Raw genomic sequence first — 13522 nt, 5'->3', positions numbered from 1 at the left:
AATCTTTTCCATTAACATTTCATACTAGAAATAGCTAGAAAACTAGAAACTAGCTAGAAAACAATCTTTTCCACTTCTATTCAAACTTCATTTATGATTATTATTTGAAAGTTTTTTATATTCAATTTAAAACTCAAACCAATTTCTTCATACATATATGGTTCCTTCTAAAAAAAAATTATGAAAGGCATATCCTTAAGACAAAAGTTAAAATATTACGATACTATTTAAAATAATATTATTTTATTATAATTATTTAAAATACTATTCATTCTTGACTATCTTTTTTTCTTACTGATGTAATGAAACAATTTTTTTTTCTGTGCATTTGGCATTTACCAACCAAATCTAGTTGGAATAAAGTGTAAAGAGCTCCTTAAATTTAAAAAGAACTATTTTTATAGTAATTAGATAGCCAATTTCTCGCAGTGCTGCCTTTTTCGCTGAGTGCACTAATTAGAGACACTCTCGGAGATGCCAATAAGCTGTCCCCGCGGCAGTGGTGGTGGCCAGTGGAGAGTGTCCAGTAGGCAGTGTCCACTGGCCAGGAAAGAGCAGCTGCCAGAGCGGCGGACGCATCATTAATAATTCCGAGGGAGAGGCTAAGTCAGCCGCACGCATAATAACCACGATTAAAGCAAACAAGGCTCATTGTCGGTTAAATGACAAGTTTTGACAACTTGTGAAACGACAAGTGGCCAGCGATCGGCCCACGGACCAGTGACCAGTGGCCAAATTGAGCTGGAGGGACTACGGACGCGGACGCGGACGAGGGGAAACCCAGTTAAATTAATAATCCGCATAATTGGAGAACTTAAGCGGCGAGCGAAAGAGAAAGGACATGGTGACGACAAAAAGAGCGTTATTTGCTTTGCGCTTAATATATCATTTAGATTGTTTGCCGCAGATAAAAACGCTGTGAAGACTTTGGCTGTCATTATGGCTCTTGTTTTATTTTATTTTTTTATCGCGCACCGGGTGATTATTGTTGTTCGCTTGTAAGGATTGTTGGCTATTCTATTTGGCCCGAATATATGGCATGGCAATTAGACCTAGTTGTCGATTTGGTCAGCTCGCTGGTATTGATTGTCGTGCATTTGTGACTCTCCCGTGGCATTAAATAGAAAATAATTGTTTCTATTTCACAATTATGTCCCAAAAGATTGGGTGGATTGGTTTTAAGCACTCTGGGAACGAGCACACCTTTCGAATGTGGATATCCTATACTAGATAGTATAGTAACTAGATGGTATGGTAAATAACTAGATAGGGAGTATAGTATCTAGATTGGCGTCTTAAATGGGGAGGTTGGTTAAATTATTGTAGCTACTGATTTAAATCTTTCAATAGGCCAATGAATACCGATATTGTGATTTATTATAATAATGCTGGCTCAGCAACAGAACTTATGTATGATATGCTCTTCATCTTACAAACTTAAAAACAAATCCTTATAGGATTTCATTCTTGAATGATATTTTAGTTTCTAAGTTGCGGATGTGTATGCCTAATTTTGTGTGTTTGCTTTATCAATATCTACACTTAACATATTATTTTTAATTACCATTTCCATTCTAATGCTTTCTTTTTCGGTCACCTACAACCATGTACGAACATTTCCCCGATCGGAAATTCCAAAATAATAGGGCGTAAGTACGAACATGACCACTCCGATATGTAACTAGCTCCGAAAAACAAACACAAATTAAACTCTCATTAATGAGCCGCTTGGCAGGCTAGAAAAACATGACTTTGTTGCTCATTATTTCAAGATTGTCGAGCTCTTGACAGTCGAAAATGGTGCGAGTGCAACATTAATGATAAATTAATTTGCAAGTAATCTCCAGAGCAGTGTGCTGCCCACCACCGACCGATCTCTGCTGACTCCGTGCGATCCGAGGTGCAATTACGCCAAGGAACTAAACCAGCGAGTCTTAATTATAACCAGAGCTGGCCATGTTGAACATGACGGTTCTCGTGTCCTGGCGATTCATCAAAATGACAGCTTCTGGGTTACAGCGGTCAACGTTTTGCGGCGTCCGTCAAGCGATACCCATACCCATTCCAATTGCCAGACCCATTTTCATAGCCATTCCCGTCTTATCAGCGCTATATCGAATTTCGATCAAAAAACGCCTCCCGGCGACGGAACGCTGGAAAACCAGGCGCTCGACTTTTGGCGCTAAACGAACATCCGCACATGGGAGTCCACTTCATCTGCACTTCATCCTGCAGCCCGCATTGGAATTCCAGTTCCGATGAGCGACCCTCATTATCATACATAGTTGGCACCATTAGGGCTTCTTGGCTTTGGCTCAGGAGCAAGGACATTCGCTGGCTTGACTGACTAGCTGCAGTTTCGTCCTCGGGACATTCGCGATATCCATCTGCCAGAAAAATGAAATGAGGGGCTGTAATTGCCGTTGAAGCTGCCTCCTGGATGTGTTATTAACTTGTTAAGCGAAAATGGCACATATAATGGCCACTTGTCGGCCTTATCCAAATCCTGCCCAGAGGATCCTTTTGGTCTCTTCATTTTCCCTTTTTTTTGTTGTGTGAGGAAGTTGAATTTGTGTCTGTTTTTCTGAGTGGTTTTGTGCGCCCTATTTGGGCTCTAATTTTATTAATTATGCATTGTTTTTTATATTTCATGTGCCCATTGGATGTTGCGGAATGCAGTATGTAAGTATTACTATGTATTATCAATAAATTTATACATAACAATTTAATCGATCAACTAAGTATCTAACTACTAGTATACTATCATAACTATGATGAAACTATCTAGTTTCAAAGGGTCCTTCGATATCATATATACTTTTGGGTAAGAAAGAATTGGAACAGATTGGAATTTTAGAGATTTAGCTATATAAACTTAAGTTTAAGCGATCCTCTTAAATATTTCGAATAAACCAGTCGTGAGATATAGCAACACACCCTTGGAAAATGCTGTTCTCAGCCACCTTGACTTAGTCCTTAAGAAGGCTTTCCAAACCGCGAACCGTGTGAGATATTCGCAAACATCCTTTTATGATCATGAAGCAATAACGGATCAGGGCAAACACGGTTAAATGTCGCACGACCTAGGTATTGGAATCTTTGCAGCTGGAATTTCTGGCCACTTTGGGTATGCGATGCGATGGGATGCGAGGGCAGGAAGGATTCCGCATCCGAATGCGAATCTGAATCCACGACGATGCAGTGAAGCGGTGGTTGGCGGTGTGGAGGATCCGGCGGCGAGGCAAATCGCTCTGTTTGCTCTTGCGGTGTGCCAATACAATGCCACAGCTGAACGAGACACAAGAATTTATGGCATTTCACTTTCAAAGACACAAAATTCCTGTCCCTTGCCACCATTAATGGAATGGACAATAAATTTAAACGTGCAGACGGACAACGTGCCATATGTAAAAAGGCTAAGGCTAAGACTCAGACTCTGGCTCAAACTCAAACTCAGACACTGTAGCGGCAACTTCCCGAAATGGCTAAAATCGCTCCGCAGCCCGGCGAACTGCGCGTGAGACGATTTGTAAGCCCGGCCCAAACCGGTCGCCGCAAAAACCTTTCAGCATCTGCCATCCAGTTGGCTAACAAGGCGATAATCCATGGACAATGCCAACTTCGATGCGAATCTCGGCCCTTTTATAATTAAACGCAGGCAGTGGAAAGATGATGACGGCCTGGTTATAAATTCTATGTTCTAATAATTGCGGGAAAAGCAACAAGAACTTAAATTAATTATCAATTATCAAATCTAAAGGAAATATCTATCAATTAGACATTAATAGTATCTTAAACTATCTAGCAATACAGCAAAATCTTTTTTCCATTCAGTTACCAAAATAAAAAGTTTATCATTTAGGTTGTCAGAAAGAAGCAGGCTGACAAATTTTTAAGCCATTTAAAAGGCATTTCCTTTATAAATTAATAGTATAATGTGTTATAAATATTAATAAAATATTTCATCACATTTTATGAGTTAGAAAATGACTTAAAAACCTATTTCCAATCGAATAAATTTATCCCAAGATTAATCCAATAGAAATCAATTGAGATAGCAGCAAATGCTGATTGCTTTATTGTTTTCCCTGATTCAATTTTTGCCACCATGTCGCATCGTTTGAGAATTTAATTCGCCTTATCTAATGCGCTAAAAAATGCGCTAATTGAATAGAGAGGAGTCGCCGAGTATCACTGTAACCAAATTATATACACATTCCACCGCTGCTCACGCTGCCCCATCTCGCAGCCTTCCAGCTTCTCGCAGAGATTACCAGATGCCCAGTTCGCGATTCCCAGCTTGCAGCTCCTGGCCGTGATCATTGGTTGTGGTCGAAAGACAATGGACGAGATTAAATGCCAGCCTGGGCAGATTAAGATGCATCGACAGCAATAACTACGTCAGCGGCGGGAGCTGGAGATGGAGCTGGATGTGGATGGTGGAGCTTCTTAAACGGGAGACACGAAACAAATTTCCCTTGAAAAGAATTACATACCGATCGCCTGCATCGGCCAGACTATGGGAATTGACTGAAGATCTGAAACTCTATTTGTTCTCGGGCCGTTCCCGTTTGCGATCTTCCGATCTTTCGATCCTCGCGTTTGTCGCGCTTGTCCAGTAAGTCCAGAAAGTCAGGAAAGTGACCGTCTTCATTGTCAACACATGGTGGATATATGTGTATACATACATGTACGTGGGCTGCAGTGCGGCGGCAAACAATTCTATAGAAAATCAGACATGCACCGCCGCGCGCCGAGATGGAGATGCACTGCTGCTGGCGGGATCTGGCCAAGATCTGCGCGACCAAGATGCTCCAGCTTCGGCTCCAGTTCCGTCCCAGCCAGTCAGCCAGCGAATGGCTTATCGCAGCCGAGCGAATCGTTTTGCCATACTAAATTATTATGTTAACATGAAAATAATTGAGGCAACAGGCATTCGGCGGTGGCTGGCCAATTTATTTATATCGCTGAATCTCGGATACGGCAGCTGGGTCGAGTCCTCAACCTCGTCCGCGCTCCTCGTTCCTGTCCGCGGAGACGATGCCGAGTTCGGCGGTCCAGGGACCAATTGATGGCGGTACAAATAGTTCCAGAAGTGGGGCATCTGCGTCGCGATTGGGACACCGACTACCGTTCAGATGGCGTGTTCACAATTAATCCCTCAACAAATATCTGTGAAAACATAAAAAAAGGGAAGCTATCACCAGCTAAATGTAACTAGTATTAAATTAGATGGTTTTAAACTTGCTGTCTTAAGTCATCGATACTCTATATTAAGTGATAAGTTAAATAAATAAGAGCTACTTAAAAGTGATATAAGGATAAGCTCCTACAATCTCAATTTTATTCAATTTCCAAAGCTTTATTATGTAATTTACGTTATTATATGCATACTATACATCAGAACTTCCGTTTATTAATTTTTAAAATGGAGTAATACAGTTCTATAGGTTTTAATAACTACAATATGATATGAATGTCACCTTACTTTAGATTTAGCTTAATATTTGTTTTAAATATGGTCTGCTGCCTGCGCATGATTATCATGAAATTTGAAAAATTCCCCTAGACAGACATACTAATCCCCTACTAATTGTCTTAAGTCATCGATACTCTATATTAAGTGATAAGTTAAATAAATAAGAGCTACTTAAAAGTGATATAAGGATAAGCTCCTACAATCTCAATTTTATTCAATTTCCAAAGCTTTATTATGTAATTTACGTTATTATATGCATACTATACATCAGAACTTCCGTTTATTAATTTTTAAAATGGAGTAATACAGTTCTATAGGTTTTAATAACTACAATATGATATGAATGTCACCTTACTTTAGATTTAGCTTAATATTTGTTTTAAATATGGTCTGCTGCCTGCGCATGATTATCATGAAATTTGAAAAATTCCCCTAGACAGACACACTAATCCCCTACTAATTTTTCAGACCGCTCTACACTGGGCAGCGAAGCACGGAAACGAGGATGTGGTTAAACTAATTGCCGGCACCTACAAGGCGGATGTGAATGCGAGAACGGTAAGCGATTATCTGAGATGCAGACGTGTAAACTTCATGATATTAAAACGCCCCATTATTTCCATGTGATCGCCTGCGCCAACTGTTGACTTCGCTGCAGAACGGGGTGAGTATGCGATGTCAAGTGATGTGTACATCTATTTTGGCCATTTTAATAATATATACAATAGCCAACTTATTGGCTTGTCCCAGTCGCGCGTGAATCGGCGTCACATGTCACCGAATCGCGACTCCGAGCATAACCCTTTCCCGCAGGAATTCTGCATTTCGGATAGAGCAGGCTGTGACAAATCATGACGAGCATATCCAATTGGTCCTCACCAGCATGTCACCTCCCTTTCTAGGCAACGCAATCCTTTCGAGTTTACAAAATTTTAAATTGAACGTCGCTTTGTTCCGGCGAAATTAAACTCACTCAATTGTATTCAAATGTCACAGACACATTTCAAAAACAAAGTGAATTGTCAATCACAATCCGCAGGATTCGATGCGCCTCTTGCCAAAAAAAACAGATAAATTCCCAAAGCAAAACACGCATTTGATAATTCACATGGGAATTTAAAGCTATTTTACACTATCAACAGCTTGAATTTTAGTTTCTACAAAATTAATAGTTATCAGAATATTTTAAAGTATTTAATGAACTATTCACTTGGGGATTTTAAAATTGGCATGGGAATTTAGAGCTATTTTACTCTATAAATAGCTTGATTTTTAATTCCTACTTAAGTATGAGTTGCTAGAATAATTTTAGGTATTTAATGAATAATTTACTTGCATTTATTTATTTACTATTTTTATTATTATTACTTTTATTCAGGGATACACTCCTCTCCATTTGGCCACCCAGTTTGGTAGGGATAACATCTTTGAATTACTCTGGAATGTTTACAGTGAGTACTAATATTATTACTACAACCGAAATAACATATTTAAGCAACCAAAAAAGGTCATACAAATGAACAAAATATTTATGAATAATTTGTATTGTTTGTTATATTGCTTGAAATGCTTTTAAAATTTTGATAAAATATGATTTTTATGCTACATTAATTTTAAATTGACTTGCTCATGTGCCATTTATGAACTTTATTGTTTATATTAACTTAAATGTTTCAAAATAAACTGAATTAAATTAATTGTTGTTGTCAATCCTGCAGAGGCCAATCGGGACATCATGGACTGGAGCGGCAACAAGCCACTGGACTACAGTCGCCAGCGGTCGAGCGTCTCGGCCTCGACGTGCAGCAGTGAGTATGAAAAGTATTTCCTCGGTGCGGATGTGGGCAACAGCTTCCGCACGCTGGGCTTCATTGAGAGTAGTCAGATCACCGGCGGCACACTGAGCAGTGCACTAACACGTGGCAAGAAGCGGGCCCAGAATCGGTTTGCCACCATCAGCGGTGGTTCGTTTGGCGGTGGTGCTGTCTCCCGCTCCCAGTCGATGACGGTCAGTCGGCGGCCCAAGAAGCAGCCGGGTCAGCCGCTCTCGGGGATCTTTAAGCCCGCCACCGAGGACGGTGATCTGTTGCCCTGCGAAATGGAGGGGCAGCCGGTGCCATTCCGTGGCGCCAGCACGCGTCGCAAGGAGAGCTTCCTGCGCAAGACCTTTCGAGCCACCGCGGGTGGCAGCCGGCGGCCGTTGGCCAAAGATGTATTTACTAACCCACCGGAGCATGGTTAATTGCTATCCTCACATCTTTTACCTGTATTTAAACTTTCAACATTGCGCTAATGTATATTACTTATATGTCACAACAATGTTACAACAATTGGTTGGGGTTGTACTATATTATACATTCTATACTTTTACACTGTAACTGATCCGGTATCTATGAAATTTTGTAACATCACTAAACTTTACTAGCTTTTAAGTACCAAAGCATGGCCTTAATATAGTTTATATTTTTTACCAAGGTGTATTAACTTAATATAAGTAATCACACTTTTATGTACTTACATATTTATAAATAATCGCATGTGTATCGCAAGGAAAAAGCACAATAAACTACTGGCACCTTCAAAACGAAAGCATTAATTTATAAATAAGTACTATAAACCTAAAAAAAACTTAACTCAGTTAACAAAGAGAATGCGCTTTGGGAAATATTAATAAATTATCCATCAAACTTACTGAAATGTAGAGCATACAAACCCCAAATCGAGTCAGTAATTAATGTTAAATGGGAATCAATCTATCTATCTATCTATCTATTTTCGATTTTGCTGCATGTAGAGATACAAGCGATGCGATTCAGCGGCGGACTCAACGGAACGTGGAGGCAGGTTGAGATCTAACGATCTTGAGTATTTCAAAACCCTTAGTGTTGATTTTGTGCGATGTTCAATTTATTTTGCTAACTTTACGTTGAATTTGCAACATTAGCTTTTATTTATTTAGCCTCTGTATATATATATAATGCTTTTCGTACTTTGGTAGCTTTAAAACTTGTATTTTAGTTATATTTTGCTAGCATTTGAGTTGCATTTCCCGTTTGCGTTGCCAAGTTGGTAAGTTTTCTTTGTATTATTTTCAATCTTTGTATTATTTTCAATGTTTATCATCGCTCGCATTATTTTAAAATTGTTTCCAAAAAGTCCGCTAACCCAAGGCATTATTTTTCAGTTTATGCACGTTCATTTGATATGATTAATATAAAAAATGAATAAATATTAATGAAATTTATTTGTTTTGTCCACTTTGCAGAAATCAAGGCTCGCAAAAAGCATGCAAGTAAGTCATTTTCAATTGCAAATTAAATGGTATGATTAAGTTATAAATTTTCCATTGCAGTCGAAAAAGATTTGGGCTTTCTACGGATTGGTTCTCTGAATGTCCGGGTAAAGAAGACCACCGAGGCGTTCAGCAACTTCTTGGGAGTGGGCAATGGCAGTGGGGTGGCGCCGACGGGCTATGGCAATGGCGGGTCGGCGGGAGCAGCAAATCGCCATCACCCTCGCTCTCACCGAGCCCCTCATCAGCGTCATCATCACCACGTTGGTACGACACGGAGTCGCCATCCGAATCAGAGGGCAGCGATGAGCACACCCTATGCCACGAACGGCGGCCTTCCGTCGAGGGCGAGTGTTCCCAATAGCCGGAACATCTACGACGGAGTGCACAAGTCGTGGGGATCGGCGGACAACATACCGCACCGATCGGAGGACCTAATGCCGCCGCCCAAGGCGGTGGAGTATATCAGCAAGCGGAACAAGTCCTCGAAGCGTTCGTCCTATGCATCGAACACCACCGATTCGCCGCGTGATTCCATCTGCTCCTCGAACTCCAGCTCGAATCTGAATGGCGGCTATAGCAGCATGCCCACGACACCGAATCAGTTGCGTGCTCCCAAGGGCATCGCCGCATCCTTCGCCGTGGACTCCGACTCGGACTCCGCCTGCGGCTTCGACTCCAGCTGGTCGGTCAACTGTCGCGGTTCCTCGAACAGCAATCCCTCGCAATCCTAATTACCTGAATATTGTTGTTAGCCCAGCCTGAATGTCTACATACCATACAACTTTTAACATTGACCATGGAATCGTGAAAGTATTTGTTTTTAAATTAACTAATATATACTTTAAGCATTGACCATTATTTAGACTTTACAATTTCTTGTGTTTGTAAAAGTTTCATTTAAAAGTATCTAACATTTGTTACTTCCTATTTTGTGCCCTTTTCTAGGGACTTTCAATATGATATATCATTTAATATGTGTATTTTTTATTTGAAAATAAAGCTTGTATGCTTTTTTATGCATTTATGAATAAATTGTATTAGTGCTTTTATTTGTTATTACTCATAATACAATTTTAACGGGATTTTTTTTAAATATCCAAATCTATCCAAATTTAAATTTTTCGTTGCGCGCGCACTTTCAAAAAAAACCGCTAAGACATTTCTCATAATACCGTCGAAAATACTGAAAATATGGTAAACTAGAAAATAGGTCTTCCTCTTCTTTTATTTATAAACGATACACGTGCGGCAAAAAAAGTTTGTTGATTTAAATTTCTGAGCCAAAATAAAACACTTAACATGGGCAAAAAGGACAAAAACAAGAAGAAGGGCAAGGGAGCCGAGAAAACCGCCATGAAAACGGACAAAAAGCAGGCGGCGCGGCAAAAGAAAATGCTGGAAAAACTGGGAGAAGTACGAATAATAAAATGCAATAATCATAACATGTTTACTAAACGAATAATAAACTTTACAGGCAAATATAGCTGATATCATCCAATTGCTGGAGGCCAAGGAGGGCAAGATTGAGGCCATCAGTGAGTCCGTTTGCACGCCACCAACTCCCCGATCCAATTTTACCTTAGTTTGCCATCCGGAAAAGGAGGAGCTCATCTTGTTTGGCGGCGAACTGTACACTGGCACAAAAACCACCGTGTATAACGATTTGTTCTTTTACAACACCAAAACCGGCGAGTGGAGGCAGCTGAAATCGCCATCGGGACCCACGCCCAGAAGTGGACACCAAATGGTGGCGGTGGCCAGCAATGGAGGAGAACTCTGGGTAAGTTATCAGCTAAAGAGATCTCCGTGGAAAGTTAGTTACCATATGCACTCTACAGATGTTTGGTGGCGAGCACGCCAGTCCCTCCCAGCTGCAGTTCCATCACTACAAGGATCTCTGGAAGTTCGCGCTAAAATCCCGCAAATGGGAGAGGATAACTGCGCCCAATGGACCAAGTCCTCGGAGCGGGCATCGAATGACCGTCTCCAAGAAGCGCTTGTTCATCTTCGGTGGCTTCCATGACAATAATCAATCGTATCATTACTTCAATGATGTTCACATCTTCTCATTGGAATCCTATCAGTGGCTTAAAGCGGAGATAGGAGGAGCAATTGTCCCATCTCCACGTTCTGGCTGCTGTATTGCAGCTTCTCCGGAGGGAAAGATCTACGTTTGGGGCGGTTACTCGCGGGCCTCCATGAAGAAGGAGGCGGACAGAGGAGTAACACACACGGATATGTTTGTCCTGAGTCAAGATAGTAAGAGTTAGAATCTCTGATTCATATTCCTTATTTTAATATCTCCTGCTTCCATTCAGAAAACGCCGGCGATGCAGACAACAAGTACAAGTGGGCACCCGTGAAACCCGGCGGATATAAGCCCAAACCGCGTAGCAGCGTTGGCTGCACTGTGGCTGCGAATGGCAAGGCCTATACGTTCGGTGGTGTTATGGACGTCGATGAGGACGACGAAGATGTGCACGGACAGTTCGGCGATGATCTACTGGCCTTCGATTTGACCTCCCAGACATGGAGATTGCAGGAGATCCAAACTAAAAGCAGCAGCGCTGAGAAAAAGGAAGCGGAGGAGAGCAAAGACGTGGAAATGTCGGCTGTTGATAAGCCAGTGACCACCACCACGGATGGCATTTTCACGGTCACCGTTGGCGGTCCCAGTACCAGCGCGCCATTCGTGTCCAAAATACCCAGCCTGTTCGCCAAACCCAAGCCGACGAATGTGCCATCTCCGCGCATGAATCCCGGCATGTGCGTGTGCAAGGGAACGCTGTATATTTTCGGTGGCATCTTCGAAGAGGACGACAAGCAGTTCACCTACAACGATTTCTACGCCCTGGACTTGCACAAGCTGGAGTGGAAGGTGCTAATCCCCAATAGCTTGAAGGCCCACGAATGGGAGGATAGCGACAGCAGCAGCTCCGACGAGGAGTGCAGTGGCAGCGATGAGGATATCTCCAGCAGCTCGGGCATGGACACGGATTAAGAATTTCGAATGACTATATATTAAATTTGGTTAACAATTGTACACATGTATAAAAATGGAATATTTTCAACTGCTGAGTAAGCTCGAAATTCTCACAGCTCCAGAATCTCTGTGAGAATGCGTTGCGTGTCCTTGGGAGTATATACCCTATGGCTGATGGTTCGAGGATCGCTATAGATCTCATAGTCATTGCCGCCCGGCTCCGTTTTATCACCGAAAAAGTGGATTTCCTTGAACTTGTAGTGCGCTTCGATGTGTCGCAGGCAGTAGGTCTTGTCCCATCCATGCGGGAAGACATCGAAGCTGATCTGACCACCAATCGAGTACGTGAGATCCACATCGGCAAACTCCTGCTTCAGGTCCTTGATCATTTTCTCGCGCACCTTGTGCTCAATGTCGTATTCGGCGAACATGTTGCGTTCCTCCCGAGTGCATTGCCTGCCAATGGGACACACGTTCATCATGCCATTCCGGAACTCGATGAAGGTGCCCCTCTTGATGGGCACATCCAGTTCGGACAGGTAGCGCAGCACAAAGTTAATGAAGCGCTTCACCGTCTCCTCGCCCAAATGCATGATGATATTCTGCTTTCCCACCTCCTTTCCGCCCTCGATCTGGACCAGCCCATTTTCAGGGAATATGAAGTCGAACTCGTTGAGTATCTTCCTGCCATTAAGCTGCTCAAACATCTTCTCCAGATCCGATCCTCCGACGATTCCGATGGTCGCCCTCGGCTTCACCCGCGAGTAGAAGAACTCCTCGAACTCCGGCGTGACCACGGATCTGGGCATCGTTAGCGTGCCGTCCACGTCGAAGAGCAGCAGGATTTCATCACGCTTCAATGCGGCGGTGCTCATTTTGCATTTAAGCTGGGTGGTTAATCAGCAGGTGATTAATATCCAGATATTTATGTCCACGTATGATTCGAGATAAAGAATTTTACAAGCGGCAACGCAGTGGTGAGAAATCCCCTAAAGCTTTCGATGCACCGGCGAGGAACCAGTTCCGGAACCAAAGTGCACACAAAATTAATGTTTTGAATTGCCTTTTACGTTAAATTTACTATTTAAAACAATGAGAATATACACATTTAAGCACAATCATGTGGATTTTCCTGCACGTATAAGAAACAGTTTAATTCATGGAGTTCATGCTGTCAGAGGACTAATAGCTTCTATTTAAATAGGAATATGTACATTGCAGTTCTTTATCAGGCAAACTAGAATACACATATGTGGGTTCTTAAGTGTAGCATAACAGGGGGTTCTACTGCCTTCTAATGTGCTGCAGTTCATCTCGCTTGATTTTGCTGTATTCCTGCAGGGTTTTGTATTTCTCGGTGTTCACCATTGGGTCCACAATCACGGGGTATAGGGTGAGGGCCACTGCGCCCACAATGCAGGACACGAATCCAACGAATCTCCAACCACGCAGGACTGCCATTTAGCTAAAAAATTGAATATTTTAGCTAACTTTTCGGTTTGTTATTATAAAACACAAAACACCTGGTTGGACGTAAGATGCTAGAAAACGCCAAATGTGTGGTCACACTGCAGCGGTGTGCTTGTGGGGAAGTACAGTAAATACATACTACAAAAGAGATAACTTGATAAAAAGTGAAATGTAAATAAACAAGATTATTATATATATAATATATATAGATATGATTGAACAAGAAATTTCTTAAATGCTAAATATGTTTCTTGATTCATATCTCACTTAAGGTGTCTCCACTGTGTTTGTACCT

The 13522-nt window shown here is 41.8% G+C and overlaps 4 protein-coding genes across 4 annotated transcripts; 2 read left to right on the top strand and 2 right to left on the bottom strand.

Moving 5' to 3' along the window:
* The first annotated feature begins 2658 nt into the window (after positions 1-2658).
* On the top strand, positions 2659-9732 carry LOC117139694. The gene is made up of 7 exons (XM_033302200.1): positions 2659-2682; positions 5948-6037; positions 6138-6143; positions 6858-6930; positions 7198-7287; positions 8745-8771; positions 8832-9732. Exons 1-7 carry the CDS (start codon positions 2674-2676, stop codon positions 9503-9505), a joined length of 969 nt encoding a protein of 322 aa, XP_033158091.1. The 5' UTR covers positions 2659-2673; the 3' UTR covers positions 9506-9732.
* A 260-nt stretch (positions 9733-9992) lies between these two features.
* Positions 9993-11845, top strand: LOC117142107 (kelch domain-containing protein 4). The gene is made up of 4 exons (XM_033305993.1): positions 9993-10187; positions 10249-10554; positions 10613-11033; positions 11093-11845. The coding sequence occupies exons 1-4, from the start codon at positions 10074-10076 to the stop codon at positions 11773-11775; spliced, it is 1524 nt and encodes a 507-aa protein (XP_033161884.1). The 5' UTR covers positions 9993-10073; the 3' UTR covers positions 11776-11845.
* On the bottom strand, positions 11772-12744 carry LOC117142109 (probable phosphomannomutase). The gene has a single exon (XM_033305995.1). It carries the CDS (start codon positions 12630-12632, stop codon positions 11868-11870), a length of 765 nt encoding a protein of 254 aa, XP_033161886.1. The 5' UTR covers positions 12633-12744; the 3' UTR covers positions 11772-11867.
* Positions 12745-12880: 136 nt separating this feature from the next.
* On the bottom strand, positions 12881-13372 carry LOC117142110. The gene is made up of 2 exons (XM_033305996.1): positions 13281-13372; positions 12881-13222 (listed from the first exon to the last, which is right to left on the bottom strand). Exon 2 carries the CDS (start codon positions 13216-13218, stop codon positions 13042-13044), a length of 177 nt encoding a protein of 58 aa, XP_033161887.1. The 5' UTR covers positions 13219-13222; positions 13281-13372; the 3' UTR covers positions 12881-13041.
* Positions 13373-13522: the final 150 nt, after the last annotated feature.

Source organism: Drosophila mauritiana, chromosome 3L (genome assembly GCF_004382145.1).
Source record: "Drosophila mauritiana strain mau12 chromosome 3L, ASM438214v1, whole genome shotgun sequence".
Lineage (NCBI taxonomy): Eukaryota > Metazoa > Arthropoda > Insecta > Diptera > Drosophilidae > Drosophila > Drosophila mauritiana.
Note: the sequence above shows the minus strand (reverse complement) of the source record. Positions and strands in the feature narration are given on the sequence as shown.